At 34.9% G+C, this 22249-nt stretch overlaps 1 protein-coding gene across 15 annotated transcripts in view; it reads right to left on the bottom strand.

The window, feature by feature from the left end:
* The window catches only part of DLG1 (discs large MAGUK scaffold protein 1), a 288004-nt gene that overhangs the window by 111856 nt on the left and 153899 nt on the right, over nucleotides 1-22249 (bottom strand). For 14 of the 15 annotated variants that reach the window (XM_082458548.1, XM_082458540.1, XM_082458549.1 and 11 more), the window contains 5 exons: nucleotides 10249-10299; nucleotides 7609-7733; nucleotides 5412-5581; nucleotides 4120-4256; nucleotides 199-343 (listed from right to left, as the gene is read on the bottom strand). In XM_082458548.1, the coding sequence (XP_082314674.1) occupies nucleotides 199-343; nucleotides 4120-4256; nucleotides 5412-5581; nucleotides 7609-7733; nucleotides 10249-10299 (628 nt within the window). Of the gene's footprint in view, nucleotides 1-198; nucleotides 344-4119; nucleotides 4257-5411; nucleotides 5582-7608; nucleotides 7734-8980; nucleotides 9713-10248; nucleotides 10300-22249 lie in introns of those variants that run through there. The other variant, XM_082458543.1, reaches the window with a different exon arrangement.

The following is a 22249-nucleotide window of genomic DNA, read 5'->3' as shown; positions in this document are numbered from 1 at the left end:
TTACAGGTGAAAAGGTGAAAAAGCCATCTCCACTTATTATTATGAAGATTCTGACTTAAAATTGTTTTTTAAAATGATTAGGTTAAAATGCTTTATAGTTCTTTTAAAAATATTTGTATAATGTTCAAACTTTATATTGGGAAACTTCATTAAAATACATCACATCTAAGGAAACAAGATTTAAGCAAACAGACTTACAGTTGGTGATATCAGGTGGTGCATAGCCATCATTCATATACATACTTGTGGGTTTTGCCACTTTCAAAAAAACAAAATCAGATGTGTTCTTTAAGGCAGTTACTGCTTCTTCATGAGTAACTTCTTCTAAACACACACTATTCACCTAAAAGAAAATCCCAAAAGTTTTACTTCTTCCTTCCCACTTGGAATGTCATTTTTTTCCCCCCTTATTGCTCTGGGTAGAATCTTCGGTACAATGTTGAATAGGAGTGGTAGTTTGTGTCTTTCTAGGACTTTGCCCATTTCATCTAAGTTATCTAATGTGTTGGTATAGAGTTATTCATAAATAAAAGTATTCCCTTATGTTCTCTCTTTCATTCCTACTTTTAGAAATGTGAGTCATTTTTTTTTTTTTCTTGGTCTGTCTAGCTAAAGGTTTGTCAATTTTGTTGATCTTTCCTAAGACCCAAGTTTTGGTTTTGTTGATCTTCTCTACCAACATAGACAACATGGTTGTCCTATTTCCTATGTTGTTAATTTCTGTTCTAATCCTTTCTCTTCTGCTAGCATTAGGTTTAGACTGCTCCTCTTTTTGGTAAACATTTTTTTTTAAAAAGAAATAAAACGCTATAAATGTTTCTAGTGTTTTAAATTACAGTGCACTAAACAAATGTTCATTTTAGTATATTTTCCATTTCCCTAATATGTGACTTTATAATCGACTGCAGGAGACTTTTAAATGTTTTGATGAAAACTTCTAAAGGTCACAGAACAATCCTGACTTTCCCCACTGATTACAAATAATGCTTCACAGGATTTCAACTGCATGGTCATTTTTATGGTCCCACCCTACTGTGTACAGTGAGGACTTGCTGCATTTTGAAATACACAACTGTGGTATACTGTTCTTCTGATGGCCTGAAATGAGACATTAGTAACTGTGATGCAAAGAGAGGATTAATAAATGCCACACATTAGAGCTGTCTTCTTGGAAAGCTCACTCTGGCATGTCCCTCTTGGAACCTGGCCACCATTTTGTGAGAAGCTCAAGTTAGCCATGTGGACAGCCCACTGGAAAATTGAATACCTGGCTAACAGCCCCAGTTGAGTTGCTATATGACAGCCAAAACCAACCGGTCCACTATATGTGACCCAACTTGGAGGTGGACCCCTGGGCCTAGTTGAGCCACCCCAGTAGACATTATATGGAATAAAGACAGGCTGTCCTGGCCAAACCTACCCAAATTGCAGAAGTGTAACTAAATAAATAATTGTTGTCATTTTAGCCACTGATTTTTGTTTTTTCTTATACAGCATTAGATAACTGATAAAAGAGCTGACAAGATTTGCTGAGGGATTCAATATGGAGTGGGAAAGAAAGAGAATGATCCTAAAGTTTTAGACTTGGGGAAATTAGAAGGATAAAGTTCCCATTTAATGAGATGTGAAAATTATGCAAAAAGCAGAATTTTGGGGGGCAGGGTGGGGGTGGGTTGCCGTGATTTGAAAGTTCATTTTTAGATACAGTTGTACTTCGGTATCTGTGGGGGAATGATTCTATAACCCCACTACCCCCCATTACCCTCCTCGAGGATAAAAAAATTTGCAGATTCTCAAGTTCTTTATGTAAAATGGCGTAGTATTTGCATATAAGCTATGCACACCCTCCCTTATACTTTAAATCATCTTTAGATCACTTATAATACCTAATATAATATAAATGCCATGTAAATTCAAGTTTTGCCTTTTGGGAACTTTCTGGAATTTTTTTCCACCAAATATTTTCGATCTTCAGTTGGTTGAATCCACAGATGTGGAACCCATGGACACAAAGAGCCAACTGTATATTATATTTGAGATGACTCTTGAGACACAGAGAAGGAGACTGAAGTTCAGAAAACAATACTTATTATTATCATGTACAATAAGACCCAGTAAGTTATTTGACTACCTATCAAAGAGAGAAGAGAATATGTTCAAGTATTGAGTCCTGGATCACTTCAATGTTTAGAGGTTAGGGAGAAGATGCACCAAAAAGGAGAATGAGAAGGAATGGCTGGTGAGATAACAGGAATAGCAAGATAGAGGGTGACTATCAGGCAAACTGGAAAGAGTGTTTTAAGAAGGAAGAAGGTGTGTCAAATGCCTGATACATCAATTAAGGTGAGAATTAAGAATTGAATAATTTCAGTGGAATTATGGCAACAAAAGCCTCCCTAAACGGTAAATCAGCATGAATTTCTGGCTCCCTGCCCCTGAAATTGATTCTGGAAGGATAAAGAAGACACAGTATCTAAGAAATTAAAAATAAAAGTGAGAAACGTAGTGGAGAAAGAAGGTTGTTTGGAACTGGTGTGTGTTGGTGGGGGGGGTGTATGCGATGATGAGAGAGTGTTGGTTGTAGCTTGGGCGAAAGAGCGGCAAGTCATAGTTGTGAGAGGATAAGTTAGAGAGAAGCAGTTGAAGGACAGTTCCTCCTCCCTATCATTAACTCAAAAATAATTAGTTGCTCTTCCTAGCAGAACTATTAAAAAAGGGCAAATAAATAAATAGCAGATAGAGCAAATCACCACTATACCAGACTTTGTTTGTATGCCTTTTCAGATTCACTTGAGCCTACCTGTCCACTAGGCCTTGGCTGCTTGCTTACGGGAGAGTCCTAGCTACTGCTACTCTCATATTGTCCCCTACCATTATGAGCTCTTTCAACCTTTTCTGGAGTAAAGGCTGGGCTTGGGTATGGCTGACGTGTTCCACATAGTGAGAGCTGTAACATATTAGAAGACCACATCTGACCTGTCTAGACCATGAGGCTCTAGCTCTTCTCATGACTTCTGGGTTCAGAGGAAGTGCTGTGCCAGAGTGTGGGAACTGGCTTTCCTAGCATTTGTCCAGAGGGGCTGGGTAACACAGTCGAGACCTCTAGGACAGTTAACCCCCGTGGGGGTAGACTCTAACTAACAAGAGACAAGAGACTAAAAGGGGTCAGTAGATAAAATCCTTTCTTTTCCCTTGATGGCTGGATCTAAGGTTTAGCAGTTCCACATTGCCTGCCTGGGAGACTGTCCTACATGACAAGCAATCAGCTACATTTTCTTATGAAATTATAGCCAGCTCAGAAACAAATATGTTGTATTGGCTTTCCCTCATTCTCTGCCTCACTTGTCATTTTCACTCACTCTAGCTTCTCTGAAGTTATACCTCCCAATAATACCTTAGCAGAGTAGCTTTTCTTCAGGTTTTGTTTTTCTAGGGAACATGAACTAAGACAGTTATTGATGAAGATTGGATAAATAAATTGTGATACAGTCTATAGTCCCAGAATAGAATATTATGAAGAGGGTAAATGAATAAATCTCAGTTCTAGGCAACAATATGGATAAGTCTCAGTAAAACAATATTGAGTGAGAAAAGTATTAAAAAAGACTATATACAGCACAACAGCCTTTAAAATTTTTTCAAAACAAACACTACTAAACAAAATATTTAGGAATATGTATGTGATTAAGCAATCTTTAAAAAACAAAGGAATGAGGAACACAAATTGATGATATTCTAGTTCTTGGGTTGGGTAATGACTAGCAGTTTTTACTATATTATAAATAAAATAATTGATTAATTAATTAAAGTAAGAAAGGGAAAAAGAAGGTCACACATGAACAAAGGATGATGATGTTACGAACCTAAGGATTACGACTAAACAATTCTGTGCATCCAAGCCCCTAAGCAGAATGAAAGAAAAAGAGAAGGGAGCTAGTAGAGGAAACGGTAATGGCAAATAAAGAATCATTTTTCAGGTTTTGACTAAAGCAAGGCTAGTATTCAGTCATGTAAATCATGTAAATATCATTTAAACATTTTTGGCATGTAGAAATTCAGTCTGTCAGAAAAAAAAAGACATCAAAGTGATTTTTAAAACAATGGATTTCTTATACTTACTGCTAAAAGTTTATCTCCAATCTGAAGTTTACCATCTTTATGTGCTGCACCTCCTTCAATTATTTTGGTTACATAGATGCTATTATCCCCAGGAATATGCTGATTTCCAACACCTCCAGCAATGCTGAACCCAAGACCTGTATGGAAAACACTAGTTTTAGAATTTCACCAATATATGTAAACTTAAGTCCAAATGACTGAAAACTAGAAGGTGATAATTTCACCAAACTAATGTTTTTTAAAATAGAAAATAATCTATTTACCTATTTTAAAAATCCTAAGTATTTTGTAATCAGGGGCAATTACAAATGTAAGTGCTCCTATAGTTACAAATGAGTACCTTTTTACCCCCAGGTTACTTTAAAAAAAAAAAAAAATTATTCATTTATTTATTTATTTAATTGGCTGTGCCAGGTCTTAGTTGCGGCACACAGGATCTTTGTTGTGCTGTGCGGGATCTTTTAGCTGCCGCATGCAGGCTCCTTTAGTTGTGGCATGCGGGGTCTAGTTCCCTGACCAGGGATCGAACCCGGGCCCCCTGCATTGGGAGCATGGAGTCTTTAGCCGCTGGACCACCAGGGAAGCCCACCCCCACCCAGGTTACTTCTTAAAGTGTCTTTGTAAAATGCATTTGTTTGTTAGTTCAAAGAGATGGTGTAAAATTGCTTCACTTTTGTTTCCATCATAATTGTACTTCTTACTAACACTTTTAACACTTCCACAAGATTAAAACTGAGAAAAAAAAATTGGTGGTGGGCAGAACTAACAGCTTCAGAAATGCAGATGCTTCTCTTTTCAATATTCTATGAATTAATTTTAAGGAACTTCAATAATTCATAAATCCCATAGCTTTAACGCCAAACCTGTAGCTCTCTATGCATTTTTCCATGAAGCCACAAATTAGAATCAATATTTCCATTTATCCTCAATCCCATCCATGTTTTCAAAATTCAGATCACATCCTAACAGTCTTCATTGCAGATGTAACTACTAATGACATGATCATAAATATTTTCTTCTCTTAGCCTGTGTATCTGCATTTTATGCACTTTGTAGATAGATTAATGATTACAAGTTAATATCAACACTACACTTGACTGCAAAATGTCTGCACAGTATTCTCCTTAAGACAAAAATCAGTAGAAATGACACAGAAATTCTAAAAATTCACTAAGTTCTGTAGATTACCAGCATTGTTAATCTTAGAATGTGTGTCATAAATAACTTCATAGTTACATTTCACTTAGAGATTTCTTACTTAATAATTTGTCTTTGTTTGATTTATTTCATACCTTTAGGACCTTTAATGAGCTTTATTTCCATTATTTTTTCTGATACTGGTTTCCGTCTTTTTACGTACAAGCGTACAATAGATCCCGCTTCTTTCAATGCTTCTACTGCTTTGCTATGTGTCACATCACGAACATCTACTTCATTTACTCGCAATATACAGTCATTGACCCTGAGGAAAAAAAACATTAAAAATTAAATATTAAAAATTTAATATCAATTTTTCTCTTAGCCAGTTTTCTTTTCTTGACTAGAGAATTATTTACTAGAATTATTTATAAGAAACTGCATGTTAAATTCCAATGTATCAAAAACTCATATAAATACAAACATTTTCCAAGGGCCAGCAAAGGAAACAGTGCAAATAATAGATCATTATACAAAAATATTAAATAATAATGACAGCTATAATTTTTTTTTTGTTTTTGGACGCATCTGGGTCTTCGTTGCTGCACGCGGGCTTTCTCTAGTTGCGGCGAGTGGGGGCTACTCTTTGTTGCAACGCATGGGCTTCTCATTGCGGTGGCGGTCTCTTGTTGGGGAGCACAGACTCTAGGCACGTGGGCTTCAGTAGTTGCAGCATGTGGGCTCAGTAGTTGCGGCACACGGGCCTTAGAGGGCGTGGGCTTCAGCAGTTGCGGTGCATGGGCTCAGCAGTTGTGGCTCGCGGGCTCTAGAGCACAGCCTCAGTAGTTGTGGTGCATGGGCTTAGTTGCTCTGCAGCATGTGGGATCTTCCCGGACCAGGGAGCGAACCCGTGTCCCCTGCATTGGCAGGCAGATTCCTAACCACTGTGCCACCAGGGAAGTCCCAACAGTTGTAATTTGTATGATTACGTGTAGAAATTAAGATATTTTAGAAAAACAGCAAATATTTATTTAGCACTAACCACATGCTAGGAACTTCTTTTAGTGTTTTAACCCTTACAACAATCTGTAAGGTAGATACATATTTATATTCCCATTTTATAGATAGAAAAACTGAGGTACAAAGTTTAAATAACTTTCCCAAGGCCACCCTGATAATGACTAACAGAGCAGTGATTCAAACATAAAAAATCTGATGCTCAGACTGAATAACTAGCTTAAGGTCAGAGCGGCAAAATTGAGATTAATTCATTGATTTACCAAAAAATAAACTAATCTCAGTTTCAACTGCATGGTATTCATGTAGAAAACAATTAAGAAAACAAATTAAAAGATGGTCATCTCAAATTGGGCAGGGACGGGGAACAAAACAATTAAAACATTTAAAGTGATCATGATAAACTTCTATATCTAATTAACTTTCTTTAGAGAAAAGAAATTCTATATCCAAAGACAGTGATACCTTAGAGTTAGTACTATAGGTATGTTCTCCAGTGAAACAAATGGAACATACTAATTTTCACACATGAAGCACAAATAAGAGGCCAATAACAGAATCAGGAAGTAAATATTTACATTTACATGAAAGTCAAATTATTGATTTCATATCTAATTTCATTAATATACCACTTATCATATCCAGTGAGAAGTTTAGAAACTGAAAAGCTGTATAAGGCATGAATAGCCTTAAAATAAGATACTGTTTTTAACAGACCATATATAATCCTTAGTCCTAAAACTTTAGGAAACCATCACCATGTATAAAAAGCAACAAATAAGGCAACAGGAAAAGTGCCACAATCTATGGTCTAAGGAAACAACAAAGTATGCTAATGATATTTTCTGAAATGGAACACTACATTTAAACAAAAGACCAATGTTACTTACATTTATTCAATTTAGAAAATAGATTAATTTATTTAAAGTTTGCATAATCTTTACTACTCTTTGTGGTCTGGGATACCAACTCAGATATATATGATTCCCTGTACCTTAAATAAGCGTATACATGTTTCCCACCCAGAAAATAACACATTTTGTGAAGGTATTTGAACATACAATAGGAAATCTATGATTTCTATAAATTTGCTCAGAAATATTTAAACAAATTTATTATTCAAAATGCTTAACTTCTAAGATAAAATTGAATTCCTAATTGAAAACAGGGAAAATGCTTAAAGCACAATTATCTCATTCATTCATTTGATATCTGAGCATCTACCTTATGTTAGTTATTATGATAGTGTTCATTTGTATTTATTCATTGTTCAGTTTGCCTCAAGAAAAAGATACAAAGAAGATTTGGTATCACAACATAAAGTGCAAAACATACCGCAATCTTCCATCTTGGGCAGCTGCTCCCCCTGCAATTATTTTGGTAATGAAAATACTTGAGTCATCTCCAATGTGTGGGTTGTCTGTACCTCCTGCAATGCTGAAACCAAGCCCTGAATTTCCCTGGGGATAGAGGGGAAAAAAATTGACACTGAATAATAATTATCTTTATTGATAGGTTCCCGTCATTATAGGACCTAGAAACTGTACTAACATAGGGAACACACACATAAAGGCATATGTATAGGAAATATGATTTTAAATTAAGAAATATAAGGAAAGCTCTTTTTTCTCTATGAATTCAGAGGTATTACTGCTGAAAAGGTGAGGCTGATGATGTACTGAGTACTTCTGGAGTCTGGTCTACGATTCTTTCTTTAAAATTATGTGCAGTTTGTCCTTGGAGAGGTGTCACTATTAGGTCTCTTTCTTTTAGACTGCATCTTGCTCATGTCTGGTAAGGCAAATTGCTCCCAAGAGAAAAACAATGAAGTGATCCTTCTGATGCTGTTATTTCCGAGTAGGTAATACCAATATATTATTTCAGCCTTTTTAAAAAAGGGGTACTGGGTGGTGCTTTTCTTCTGCTAACTTTGCCATCAGCTTATTTTAAAATGACCAAATTGTATGAGCTAAGTAACACTGCCATCATCCTTGATGTGTTTAACCAAGACACCTGACCAGCAAAAGGCATTTTTTAATACTGAAAGTCCAACTGGAGAACTTAACATTGGTGTACTTTCTTGACAGCAGTCAATTTTGCCAAAGTAGCATTACTTCTTATTTTATTTATGTACTGGATTTCTGAATAATATTTTCTTTGAAGAAAGGGTTCTACTCCTACAAAAAGCAAAACTGATCTAAGCAAAGGTATTAAACGTTTATTTTTGCAAGAACGTTCTAACTTTGGTTTTCAGGCAACTCAAATAAGTGGGTATATCTGGATCTATTACTAAACTGTTTGCATTAAATAGCTTAAAATTTCACTAGACTATGACATGTCCTAAAATTCTATTTTAATAAAAAAAACTTTTCAGTCTAAACTCTTCGAGAGTTACTAGAGTATCAATAATAGTATCAATAGGTTGTATGGGGCTACCAAGTTACTCAGGTATTCGAGCTCTCTTTTTTATTTGCTTTTAAAAAAATTCAGATATAATTACAAATAACTTTGTGTAAGTTTAAGGTGTACAACATGTTGATTTGATACATTTATATAGTACAATATGATTACCACCTTAGCTTTATTTAGCTAACACCTCTATGAGGTCACATAATTGCCATTTATTTTTTGTGGTGAGAACATTTAAGATCTAGTCTCTTAGCAAATCTGAAGATTACAATACAGTATTGTTGATTATATTCACTACCTGTGCATTAGATCTCTGGAACTTATTCATCTTCTAGTTGCAAGTTTGTATACTTTAACAACATCTCCCCAATTCCTGGTACTCAAGCTCTTTAATCAGTGAAAAATACAATGTACAGTTCTGACTAAATAAAGGAATTTAAAAGGTACTGGGAAAAGATGAAAAGATGAATAAGATAAAAAGTTAGGACTATATGTCAAGAAATCTCAATAAAGCTGGGAAAAAACCAACAAAATGCCACATTAAAATGTGTACAATACATTAATACTCTACTTGTAGGACTCAGTCATCCATGTCACTTGAACAGGTGGCCCAAATTTAGGTAAATAGGCAATAAAAATCTATTATCCCTCTGAGGTCTATTTTTACTCAGTTTATTCTGGCTTCAAACATAAACAAATCTAATTATCTAGGATTTTAAATATACAGACATTCAGTTACTTAGAAAATTCACTTATGCAGAGCACTTCATTTCCCAAAAATGCTGGTCAGACAAGGTGGCACTGCTAAAATACAGTATCAATTGAATGCAGATATTCTTAAGGGGAAAATACATCAAGAAAATTTACACATCTGAATTGTATCCTTAAGTTATTTTCTGACTGGGGGAATGCATAAGAAGTTTTCAATAAGGTCTTTTCCATTAAATCTATGGTTATTATCTTGCTGGGAAACAAAACTGATACAATGACCATATTACTAGGATATTAAATACTTATTTAAAATAAATATTTTATTATGTGAAAGATAAATAATAAAATTTAAAACTGAGAAAAATCTGAGAAACTGTCAGTCTAGAGGAGCACAAGGAGACATCATAACTAAATGTAATGTGGTATTCCAGATGGGATCCTGGAAGAGAAAAACATAAAAAGTAAGGAAATCCAAATAAAGTACAGACTTTAGTTAATAATAATGTATCATGATTGATTCATTAGTTGAAAAAAATGTATTCTAGTAATGCAAAGATGTTAATAATAGGTGAAACTGAGTCCAGGGTAAATGGAAACTCTCTGTACTACTATTCTGTAAATCTAAAACTATGTTAAATAAAAAGTTTATTTTAAAAAAAAAGGTTATTAAAGAAAAGCAGCGTGTTCTGAAACTGCCATGGCTAATTTTATATGTGGACTCATTAAAGAAACTAATATTATATGGTTCTGAAAGGTGATCTTCCTTGGATCCTATATTAAAGAGCAGTATATTTAAAGAGTTGTTTAAAGCAACAGGTTTATGCATAAAAACTTAAGATAATTAATAGTTTTTACCCTTTCAAGTGTGATTTCTTCATATTCATAATCTGCATCAGTGCCATTAACCTAATGGGGGAAAAAAGAAGTAGCACAGAAATTTAGAGTGTGAAATTCAAAATGGCAAGACATAATTTTTGCATGATTTCTTAATGAAAACCTGTTAAATGTGATAGTAATCAAATAATATAGCTTGATTTTAACAGTTTTAGGGAAGATTTTCAAGGAATGGAACAGTAGAAATGTGATTAATGAGTTGACACTCATGATATTGTGACTTTCAAATACAGAAAGGCTACATTCAGCTTTTAATACTTACTGAACTCTTGACTCTCTTCTCTGCCTTGATCCACACATCTAATCAGCTGCCAATTCTTACTGACTTAAATATTTCACTTTTTCCTGAAAACCATCACCCCTTCATTTTCATTTCTATTACCCTGCTTCAAAAGCCTTTGTTAACTCATCTGGACTACTGCAAGTGTAATCTACCTAGTCTCTTAGATTACTATTCTCCATTGCTCAAATCATTCTAATGTGTTTTACATAGATGGATCTTTATGGAGCCCATGTATAATAACATACTTGCTCCAAAATTCTCAAAAACTCTCATACAAGGCTCTGTATGAACTGACCCCAATCTATCACTCAACTTTATTCTAACACGTTTCTCACCTCTTCATGAGCCTTATATACCATCACACTTGAATGACATACTCCTTCCTTTACATATCCTGCAAGTTCCTCCCTCCACATCTGTTACTTTATTGCTTCCTCTGTCAAATTTCAGTTACATATTTCATGTCCAACTTTGATTCACCATTCACACTCTTGCTTACACCATCCAGACCAAGCACTTTCTCTCATTCCTTCTAATTTATTCCATATCTCCTCCTGGAAGAAGTAATTCCCATAGCAAAGGCCACTGGTGAAGGGTGAATAGTCCTTGGAATCAGATTAGCTGGGACTCAAATCATTGCTTTAACATTTCTGGTGATACAAAGCTGGGCAAAATACCCAATCTAATAAGTCAAATAGGGATTGTGATAAACTTCATCTCTAGATGCATCCCATCTTCCATCCAAAGTGCTCTTTTGCAATATGATTGAACCATCCTACCATCAAGAGATGTTATCTACTTCCCCTTCCCTCGGATCTAGGCAGGTTCTAGATGACCTCTGTTAAAAAGAATGTGGCACAAATGCTTTGTGGTTATTGAATCTAGGTCACGTGATGCCTTGTAGTGTTTGCCTTTGTCTTGGAATGCACTTTCTTAGAATCCAGAAGCTATAATGTGAGGAAGTTCAAAGATCCTATGAGATTCAAATGAAGGAGCATCAAGACCCTTGGCCAAAAGCCCCAGCTGCACCTCTAACCAGCAACTAGCACTAACTGCCAGCCATGGTCAATGAGGCTATTTTGGATCTTCCAGTCTTTTCCAGTGCCCCAGCCAAGATCATGTAAAACAGAACTATCCAGTTAACCCAGAAAATCATGAGAAATAATGAATTATTTTTAAAGCCACTAAGTTTCAGGGTGGTTTGTTATACAGCAATAGTATAATGAAACAAAAGAATAATGAAATCTATGTAAGGTACTCTGTTTTCTTCATCATACTATAAGAAAGCAACCCCTAATTCAGGTCCAATGCAGGAGCTAGGGTTTTTTTTCCTGAGGATTTTTGAAACTCATCTCTACTACTTTTTTGGGTTCTTAATTCTTACGGTTCTAATGGATTCAAACCCAATTGCTACTTTGTTGCATCTTCTTTTTCAACTGAAGATATTTTCTTCTTGTTTTTGAAATTACGTTATACATATGTGTGTATACACACACATATACACATACATATATATACAAACATATATACATACACACAATATGTATGTGTGTATATATATATATAAATCTATGATTTATATGCCTATAGAGTGCAGGAGGGTTATACATATGCATATCCTGCCAACTTGACTGGAAGTTCTTTTTTATGAGTAAATATAAAATCTGTATCTGCAGCTATACAACTCTTCTTATTCTAAAGGTTATTTGTATCATCTATATTTTTTTGTGCTCAGACTTGCTAAAAGTCTATCAGTCTTTATCAAAGAAGTACTTTTAACATCACTGATTTATTACATTCTATGCTATTACTTTCTGCTTTTTTTTTAAAATCAATTCTTTACTCTTTCCTTAGGCCCTTTTTAAAGCTTCTTGAGTTGAATGTGCAATTCATTTATGCTTATTACTTTTTCTATTTTTAAAAACACCCATTAAAGTTAATAAATTTTCCTTGGCACATGGCTTTGGCCAAATCCCCAAATTGCTATATTGGGCTCTATTTTTGTTCATTTGTTTATTTCTTATTAGCCTGAAATTTTATTCTGGAAAATATTTCCAAGTCAGTATACTTACACAGTCCTTTTGGTGTTAATATGTAACATAGTATAAATTTTTGTGTTGTGAGCTTATGGACTTCTGCTTTAAGGAATTTGAGATTTTCACCATTAAGCCTTCTCAAAAGGTAGGTACTCCCAGCTCTACCCACCACCAGTCCCTCCCATCAGGAAACCTGCACAAGCCTCTTAGATAGCCTCAGCCACCAGAGGACAGACAGCAGAAGCAAGAACTATAATCCTGCAGCCTGTGGAACAAAAACCATATTCACAGAAAGATAGAAAAGATGAAAAGGCAGAGGGCTATGTACCAGATGAAGGAACAAGATAAATCCCCAGAAAAACAACTAAATGAAGTAGAGATAGGCAACCTTCCAGAAAAAGAATTCAGAATAATGATAGTGAAGATGATCCAGGACCTCGAAAAAACAATGGAGGCAAAGATCGAGAAGATGTAAGAAATGTTTAACAAAGACCTAGAAGAATTAAAGAACAAACAAACAGAGATGAACAATACAGTAACTGAAATGAAAACTACACTAGAAGGAATCAATAGCAGAATAACTGAGGCAGAAGAACGGATAAGTGACCTGGAAGACAGAATGGTGGAATTCACTGCTGCAGAACAAAGAAAAAAGAATGAAAAGAAATGAAGACAGCCTAAGAGACCTCTGGGACAACATTAAACGCAACAATAGTCATATTATAGGGGTCCCAGAAGGAGAAGAGAGAGAGAAAGGAACCAAGAAAATATTTTAAGAGATTATAGTTGAAAACTTCCCTAACATGGGAAAGGAAATAGCCATGCAAGTCCAGGAAATGCAGCGAGTCCCATACAGGATAAACCCAAGGAGAAACACGCCAAGACATGTAGTAATCAAACTGACAAAAATTAAAGACAAAGAAAAATTATTGAAAGCAGCAAGGGAAAAATGACAAATAACATACAAGGGAACTCCCATAAGGATAACAGCTGATTTCTCAGCAGAAACTCTACAAGCCAGAAGGGAGTGGCATGATATACTTAAAGTGATGAAATGGAAGAACCTACAACCAAGATTACTCTACCCGGCAAGGATCTCATTCAGATTCAATGGAGAAATCTAAAGCTTTACAGACAAGCAAAAGCTAAGAGAATTCAGCACCACCAAACCAGCTCTACAACAAATGTTAAAGGAACTTCTCTAAGTGGGAAACACAACAGAAGAAAAGGACCTACAAACCCAAAACAATTAAGAAAATGGTCATAGGGACATACATATCGATAATTACCTTAAACATGAATGGATTAAATGCTCCAACCAAAAGACACAGGCTTGCTGAATGGATACAAAAACAAGACCCATATATATGCTGTCTACAAGAGACCCACTTCAGACCTAGGGACACATACAGACTGAAAGTGAGGGCATGGAAAAAGATATTCCATGCAAATGGAAATCAAAAGAAAGCTGGAGTAGCAATACTCATATCAGATAAAATAGACTTTAAAATAAAGAATGTTACAAGAGACAAGGAAGGACACTACATAATAATCAAGGGATCAATCCAAGAAGAAGATATAACAATTATAAATATATATGCACCCAACAAAGGAGCACCTCAATACATAAGGCAACTGCTAACAGCTGTAAAAGAGGAAATCGACAGTAACACAATAATAGTGGGGGCCTTTAACACCTCACTTACACCAATGGACAGATCATCCAAACAGAAAATTAATAAGGAAACAGAAGCTTTAAATAACACAATAGACCAGATAGATTTAATTGATATTTATAGGACATTCCATCCAAAAACAGCAGATTACACTTTCTCCTCAAGTGCGCATGGAACATTCTCCAGGATAGATCACATCTTGGGTCACAAATCAAGCCTCAGTAAATTTAAGATAAATGAAATCATATCAAGCATCTTTTCTGACCACAACACTATGAGATTAGAAATGAATTACAGGGGAAAAAACATAAAAAACACAAACACATGGAGGCTAAACAATATGTTACTGAATAACCAAGATATCACTGAAGAAATCAAAGAGGAAATCAAAAAATACCTAGAGAAAAATGACAATGAAAACACGATGATCCAAAACCTATGGGATGCAGCAAAAGCAGTTCTAAGAGGGAAGTTTATAGCTATACAAGCCTACTTCAAGAAACAAGAAAAATCTCAAATAAATAATCTAACCTTACACCTAAAGGAACTAGATAACGAAGAACAAAACCCAAAGTTAGCAGAAGGAAAGAAATCATAAAGATCAGAGCAGAAATAAATGAAACAGAAACAAAGAAGACAATAGCAAAGATCAATAAAACTAAAAGCTGGTTCATTGAGAAGATAAACTAAATTGATAAACCATTAGCCAGACTCATCAAGAAAAAGAGGGAGAGGACTCAAATCAATAAAATTAGAAATGAAAAAGGAGAAGTTACCAAGACACCACAGAAATACAAAGTATCCTAAGAGACTACTACAAGCAACTCTATGCCAACAAAATGGACAACCTGGAAGAAATGGACAAATTCTTAGAAAGGTATAACCTTCCAAGACTGAACCAGGAAGAAATAGAAAATATGAACAGACCAATCACAAGTAATGAAATTGAAACTGTGATTAAAAATCTTCCAACAAACAAAAGTCCAGGACCAGATGGCTTCTCAGGTGAATTCTATCAAACATTTAGAGAAGAGCTAACACCCATCCTTCTCAAACTCTTCCAAAAAATTGCAGAGGAAGGAACACTCCCAAACTCATTCTATGAGGCCACCATCACCCTGATACCAAAACCAGACAAAGATACTACAAAAAAGGAAAATTACAGACCAATATCACTGATGAATATAGATGCAAAAATCCTCAACAACATACTAGCAAACAGAATCCAACAACACATTAAGAGGATCATACACCATGATCAGGTGGGATTTACCCCAGGGATGCAAGGATTCTTCAGTATACACAAATCGATCGATCTGATACACCATATTAACAAACTGAAGAAGAAAAACCATATGATCATCTCAATAGCTGCAGAGAAAGCTTTTGACAAAATTCAACACCCATTTATGATGAAAACTCTCCAGAAGGGGGGCATAGAGGGAACATAACTCAACATAAAAAGAGCATATATGACAAAACCACAGCAAACATCATTCTCAATGGTGAAAAACTGAAAGCATTTTCTCTAAGATCAGGAACAAGACAAGGATGTCCACACTCACCGTTATTATTCAACATAGTTTTGGAAATCCTAGCCACGGCAATCAGAGAAGAAAAAGAAATAAAAGGAATACAAATTGGAAAAGAAGAAGTAAAACTGTCACTGTTTGCAGATGACATGATACTATACATAGAGAATCCTAAAGATGACACCAGAAAACTACTAGAGCTAATCAATGAATTTGGTAAAGTTGCAGGATACAAAATTAATGCACAGAAATCTCTTGCATTCCTATACACTAATGATGAAAAATCTGAAAGAGAAATCAAGGAAACACTCCCATTTATCATTGCAACAAAAAGAATAAAACACCTAGGAATAAACCTTCCTAGGGAGACAAAAGACCTGTATGCAGAAAACTATCAGACACTGAAGAAAGAAATTAAAGATGATACCAACAGATGGAGAGATATACCATGTTCATGGATTGGAAGAATCAATATTGTGAAAATGACTATACTACCCAAAGCAATCTACAAATTCAATGCAATCCCTATCAAATTACCAATGGCATTTTTTATGGAACTAGGACAAAAAAATCTTAAAATTTGTATGGAGACACAAAAGACCCCGAATAGCCAAAGCAGTCTTGAGGGAAAAAAACAGAGCTGCAGAAATCAGACTCCCTGACTTCAGACTATACTACAAAGCTACAGTAATCAAGACAATATGGTACTGGCACAAAAACAGAAACATAGATCAATGGAATAAGATAAAAAGCCCAGAGGTAAACCCACGCACCTACGGACAACTGATCTATGAAAAAGGATGCAAGGATATACAATGGAGAAAAGACAGTCTCTTCAACAAGTGGTGCTGGGAAAACTGGACAGCTACATGTAAGAGAATGAAATTAGAACACTCCCTAACACCATGCACAAAAATAAACTCAAAATGGATTAGAGACCTAAATGTAAGACCGGACACTATAAAACTCTTAGAGGAAAACATAGGAAGAACACTCTCTGACATAAATCACAGCAAGATGTTTTTTGATCCACCTCCTAGAGTAATAGAAATAAAAACAAAAATAAACAAATGGGACCTAATGAAACGTCAAAGCTTTTGCACAGCAAAGGAAACCATAAACAAGATGAAAAGACAACCCTCAGAATGGGAGAAAATATTTGCAAATGAATCAACGGACAAAGGATTAATCTCCAAAATATATGAACAGCTCATGCAGCTCGATATTAAAAAAACAAACAATCCAATCCAAAAATGGGCAGAAGACCTAAATAGACATTTCTCCAAAGAAGACATACAGATGGCCAAGAAGCACATGAAAAGCTGCTCAACATCACTAATTATTAGAGAAATGCAAATCAAAACTACAATGAGGTATTACCTCACACCAGTTAGAATGGGCTTCATCAGAAAATCTACAAACAACAAATGCTGGAGAGGGTGTGGAGAAAAGGGAACCCTCTTGCACTGTTGGTGGGAATGTAAACTGATACAGCCACTATGGAGAACAGTATGGAGGTTCCTTAAGAAACTAAAAAAAGAATTACCATATGATCTATTAATCCCACTACTGGGCATACACCCAGAGAAAACCACAATTCAAAAAGACACATGCACCCCAGTGTTCACTGCAGCACTCTTTACAATAGCCAGGTCATGGAAGCAACCTAAATGCCCATCGACAGACGAATGGATAAGGAAGATGTGGCACATATATACAATGGAATATTACTCAGCCATAAAAAGGAACGAAATTGGGTCATTTGTTGAAACGTGGATGGATCTAGAAACTGTCACACAGAGTGAAGTAAGTCAGAAAGAGAAAAACAAATATCGTATATTAATGCACATATGTGGAACTCAGAAAAATGGTACAGATGAACCGGTTTTCAGGGCAGAAATTGAGACACAGATGTAGAGAACAAACGTGTGGACACCAAGGGGGGAAAGCCGCGACGGGGGGGGGGTGTGGGTGGTGTTGTGATGAATTGGGAGATTGGGATTGACATGTATACACTGATGTGTATACAAATTGATGACTGATAAGAACCTGCTGTATTTAAAAAAAAAAAAAAAAAAAAAAGGTAGGTACTTAGTAAACGTCCTTGATGCTTCACTTAATGCCAAGTCACGATGTACTGATATCTGGTGAGGATTCCAGGTAGCACAGAGTGATTTTAGAAAGGTAAAATATGAGACGGCCATATGAACCCCAGATGACTTTATTCCTATACCCTTAATAACTTGAAACTGTCTGATAATTTCATGTATAGACACAATTCAATAACATCATTAAAGACATTCAAACTGGGCTTCTAAATGCCAAGAATACATTATCAAAACCACAAATTACTCTACAAGTACCACTTCATTAACAGTAAAAGTACAAAAAAATAATGTTGGTGTAATATTTTCAAAAGCTATATGGTTTCCAGCAAAACTACAAAATGCTTGAGTTGCTTAGTCTTCTTTTTATAATAGCTTTACAAAATGTGGCTTCCAACAGGAAAGAAATGCTTGGCTAATGGGTTTATCACTCTCAATTAACAGGATAAGGTGAGAGGTAAGCTGGGTATAAAATGAGAGAAGAGAGATCAATCTTTAGACAACGTAATATTTTACTGACAAAATATTTGGTTTTTTTCCCCCTTAAAAACAGAATAGATTTAGAATACTTCTTGAGAACTGTCATTGCTAGTACTTCCTAGGTTTTGAATTTAGTCCTATTAACAAAATGGGATTGTGTATCAGGGGCGGGGGTGAAAGCTGGAGAAGAAACTAGAAGTGGATTGGAGCCTGATTGTGAAAGGTCTTGAATGCTTTCCTGATGAATGAGAAATATTCTTGAAAGTTTTGGAGCATCAAGTAGGTTTAATAGATTTTCCAGAAAAAGAATTGTGGCAGTATGGAACAGAAATGGAGAGAAATAGGAGAAAAGTAAATTGGTAAAGAAGTTATGGCAATAATTTGGGTAAAAGGAAGAAATTCCAAAGACACTTAAAAAAAATCTTAATATTAACGGGGAAAAAGTCCCATAAAGTCATAAGTAAGAACAACTACTCTATAATAAACCTGACCAGGAAAAAAAATCAGATTATATAACATATAGCAAAGATGAGTTGTATTCCACTGATCTAATATGGTTTGGGACCAGAACTATGCTGCTTTAATTAAATAGTGTTTTATTATCTGCAGGGAAATCCCCCCAAATTACTTTTATTTAAAATTTTATTTGGTTATTTTTGAGTTTTTAACTTTGCTACATCAACACTGTCCAAAAGAAGTTTCTGTGATGATGGAAGTGTAAAATAATCTGCCTTTTCCAGTAGAAGAGTTACTTACCCACACATGGTTACTGAGTGCTTGAAATGTTACTACTGAAACAGAGAAACTATATTTTAAATATTATTGAATTTTGATCAATATAAATTAAATACCAACACATAGCCAGTGGCTTACTATTTTGGAAGATGCAGCTCTAGATGAATCATTAAGTCTAGCTCCATCCCTCCAAAACACATGTACATATTCTCTTTTTTCTCTCCTCCTCCTTTTAAGTATTAATACCAATTAATACTTAAAACTGAGTATAATACATCATACTTTATGGTAAAAGACTGAAAGCTTTCTCCCAAGGATCAGGAACAAAACAAGAATGTTTGCTCTGCAACTTCTATAAAACATTTTAAGGGAGGTTCTAGCCACGGCAATTAGGCAAGAAAAATAAATAAAAGGCATCTTTACTGGAAAGGACGAAGTAAAACTATCTTTTTAGATGACATGATCTTATATAGAAAATCCAAAGGAATCTACATGAAAAAAACCATTAGAGCTAATAAATGAGTTCAGTAACATTGCAGGTAGAGGATCAATACTCCCAAATCCATTATATACCCATATGTTAGCAATGAAAAATCCATAAATGAAATTAAGAAAACAATTTCATTTATAATAGCATTAAAAGAATAAAAATACACAGGAATAAATTTAACAAAAGAAGTGTAGGACATGTACACTGAAAATTATAAAACATTGGTAACAAAATTAAAGATGTAAGTGAATGGAAAGACAGTCTGTGTTCATGGACTGAGAGACATAATGTTGATAAAATGACAATAATCCCCAGGTACTGTATGCCAATGTTTACCACAGCATTATTCACAACAGGCAAAAGGTGGAAACAACCCAAGAGTCCATCAAGAGAAGGATGAATAAACAAAACGTGGTGTGTGTGTGTGTGTGTGTGTGTGTGTGTGTGTGTGTGTGTGTATATATATATATATATATATATATATATATATACACATACATACATACATATATATATATATAAAATGAAAAATAATTCAGCCATAAAAAGGAATGACATTCTGACACATGCTACAACATAGATGAACCTTGAAAACATTATGCTAAGTGAAAGAAGCCAGGTACAAAAGGCCACATATTGTATGATTCTATTTATATGAACAGTCCAGAAAAGACAAAGCCGCAGTGACAGAAAATAGATTAGTGGTTGCCAGGGGCTGAGGTAAGGGCAGAATGGGGAGTGATTGCTAACGGGTACAGGGTTTCCTTACAAGGTGATGAAAATGTTCTGGAATTTGAAAGTGGTGGTGACGGCACAACATTGTGAATAGACTAAAACCACTGAATCGTATACTTTAAAAGGGTAGATTTTGTGTTACGTGTCTCAGCATAAAATTTTTTAAGGTGAAGAAGTTGAAAAAGGTGAGGTATAACATAAATTCAAGTTGAAACAATGAGTTAATACATTTTAAACATTATGCTAACAAAAGATCAAAAAGTTTATTAACACACCATGCTAGTGACAGTATGGGGTAAAAACAGTAATAATTTTTGTTGAAGTATAAATGGATATAACTCTGTGAAGTACAATTTGGCAATAATGATCAAATCTAAAAATTGACATACCCTTTGAGCAATCTATGTATCAATATATAAATATACTCTGATTATATAATTGCATATATACACAAAAATATCTATACAAAAATTATCAGTGGGGGCATTGATTTTTATACGGTAAAAGTTTGAAAACAACACATATATGCTTGTACATGCACAGAATGTTTACAGAAGGATATATATATATTATATATATATAAATTACTTAATTTTAGAAAGCATGGCGACAACAATCAGGAAAAAAAGTGTTATAAAGCAATAGCTGCAAGTTTTCTTATTTTTATTCATCAACACATAGCTAGTATTAAATGATCAGGACTTAACAAAGGAATAACAAATAAGTTTATAAGCCATTCTGGAATATATTTTAAATTTCAGAATTAAATTAAAAACCTGCAAAGAATAGTTACTAAACATTTTACACAGTGTTCTTCAAGTATGATAAAGTACCACACTCTGAAAAATCTTGCTTAAGGAATTGGAATTTATCTTACATCCTTACGTACAGAAAAGGTTTAATAAAGCAGGCCCAAGGGTGCTATCACTAGAAGGGTCTTAGCAGGTATTTGAGAAATTGATTTTGGGAGTGTTCCCACCATTCCCTAACTGAAAGGGCTGCTTACTGTGGCTAGACTTTGCAAAGACAATGCACTTTATGCTGAACACCTGTTTCCCTTCTGGGAGCTTGGAAATTTGGTATGCACTGGACAAAGGGTGCCTATGTGACCAACCACCAATAAATAACTTTGCGCTGCGTCCATAATGGGTTTCCCTGGGCAGAAAAACTGCATACGTGTTGCTACATTTTCACTGCTAGGTGAAAAGAGTGCTCTGTGGATCCCTCTGGGGAGGAAGAAAGTAGAAGGAAATCTAAACATGGATTCTTCTAGACACATAGCCTTATAATCTGACTGTAGATCCTGACTTATCACATAGCTGTAATAAATCTTAGCCATAGGTACAACATGCTGAGCCTTGTGAATCCTTCCAGCAAATTTCTCACCGTGGGTAGTGAATGGTTTTCAAGACTCCCAACATACCCTGCTTTAGCAGGAAAAGTACTTTATGAATAATATGTCATACAAACTTAAAATTAATACAACTTTTACTCTAAGTTTGCTGCTTGTATGCTAATCCTGTTTTTAATTTGTTGACATTTCCCCTAAAATGCATGTGTATTTATTTTCTTTGTTGATATCATTTTATCTGTTAGTTCTTACATATTAACCTTTCAGTTGAAAGGGTTTTAAAATAAAAGTATTTAATCACTGATTCTGTCCTTAAGCAAAACATATGTCAACAAAAAGAACAAGTGAGGGAGAAAGAAATGTGAAGAAGAAAATATTGACAAAAGTACAAACAAAATTCTGCTTAAGTATTCTTTATCCATGTGAAAGGTGACTGACTGAAAAGAGTATTTTTGGTTTGTATTAAGTATTATTATTTGAAGTTTTCAAAAATTCCCCCAAATTTGACATACCCATATAAATATAAACAGAAGATAAAG

Source organism: Balaenoptera physalus (assembly GCF_965194825.1).
Source record: "Balaenoptera physalus genome assembly, chromosome: 4".
Lineage (NCBI taxonomy): Eukaryota > Metazoa > Chordata > Mammalia > Artiodactyla > Balaenopteridae > Balaenoptera > Balaenoptera physalus.
The sequence above is the reverse complement of the archived record's forward strand: the minus strand, read 5'-3'. Positions and strand labels throughout refer to the sequence as shown.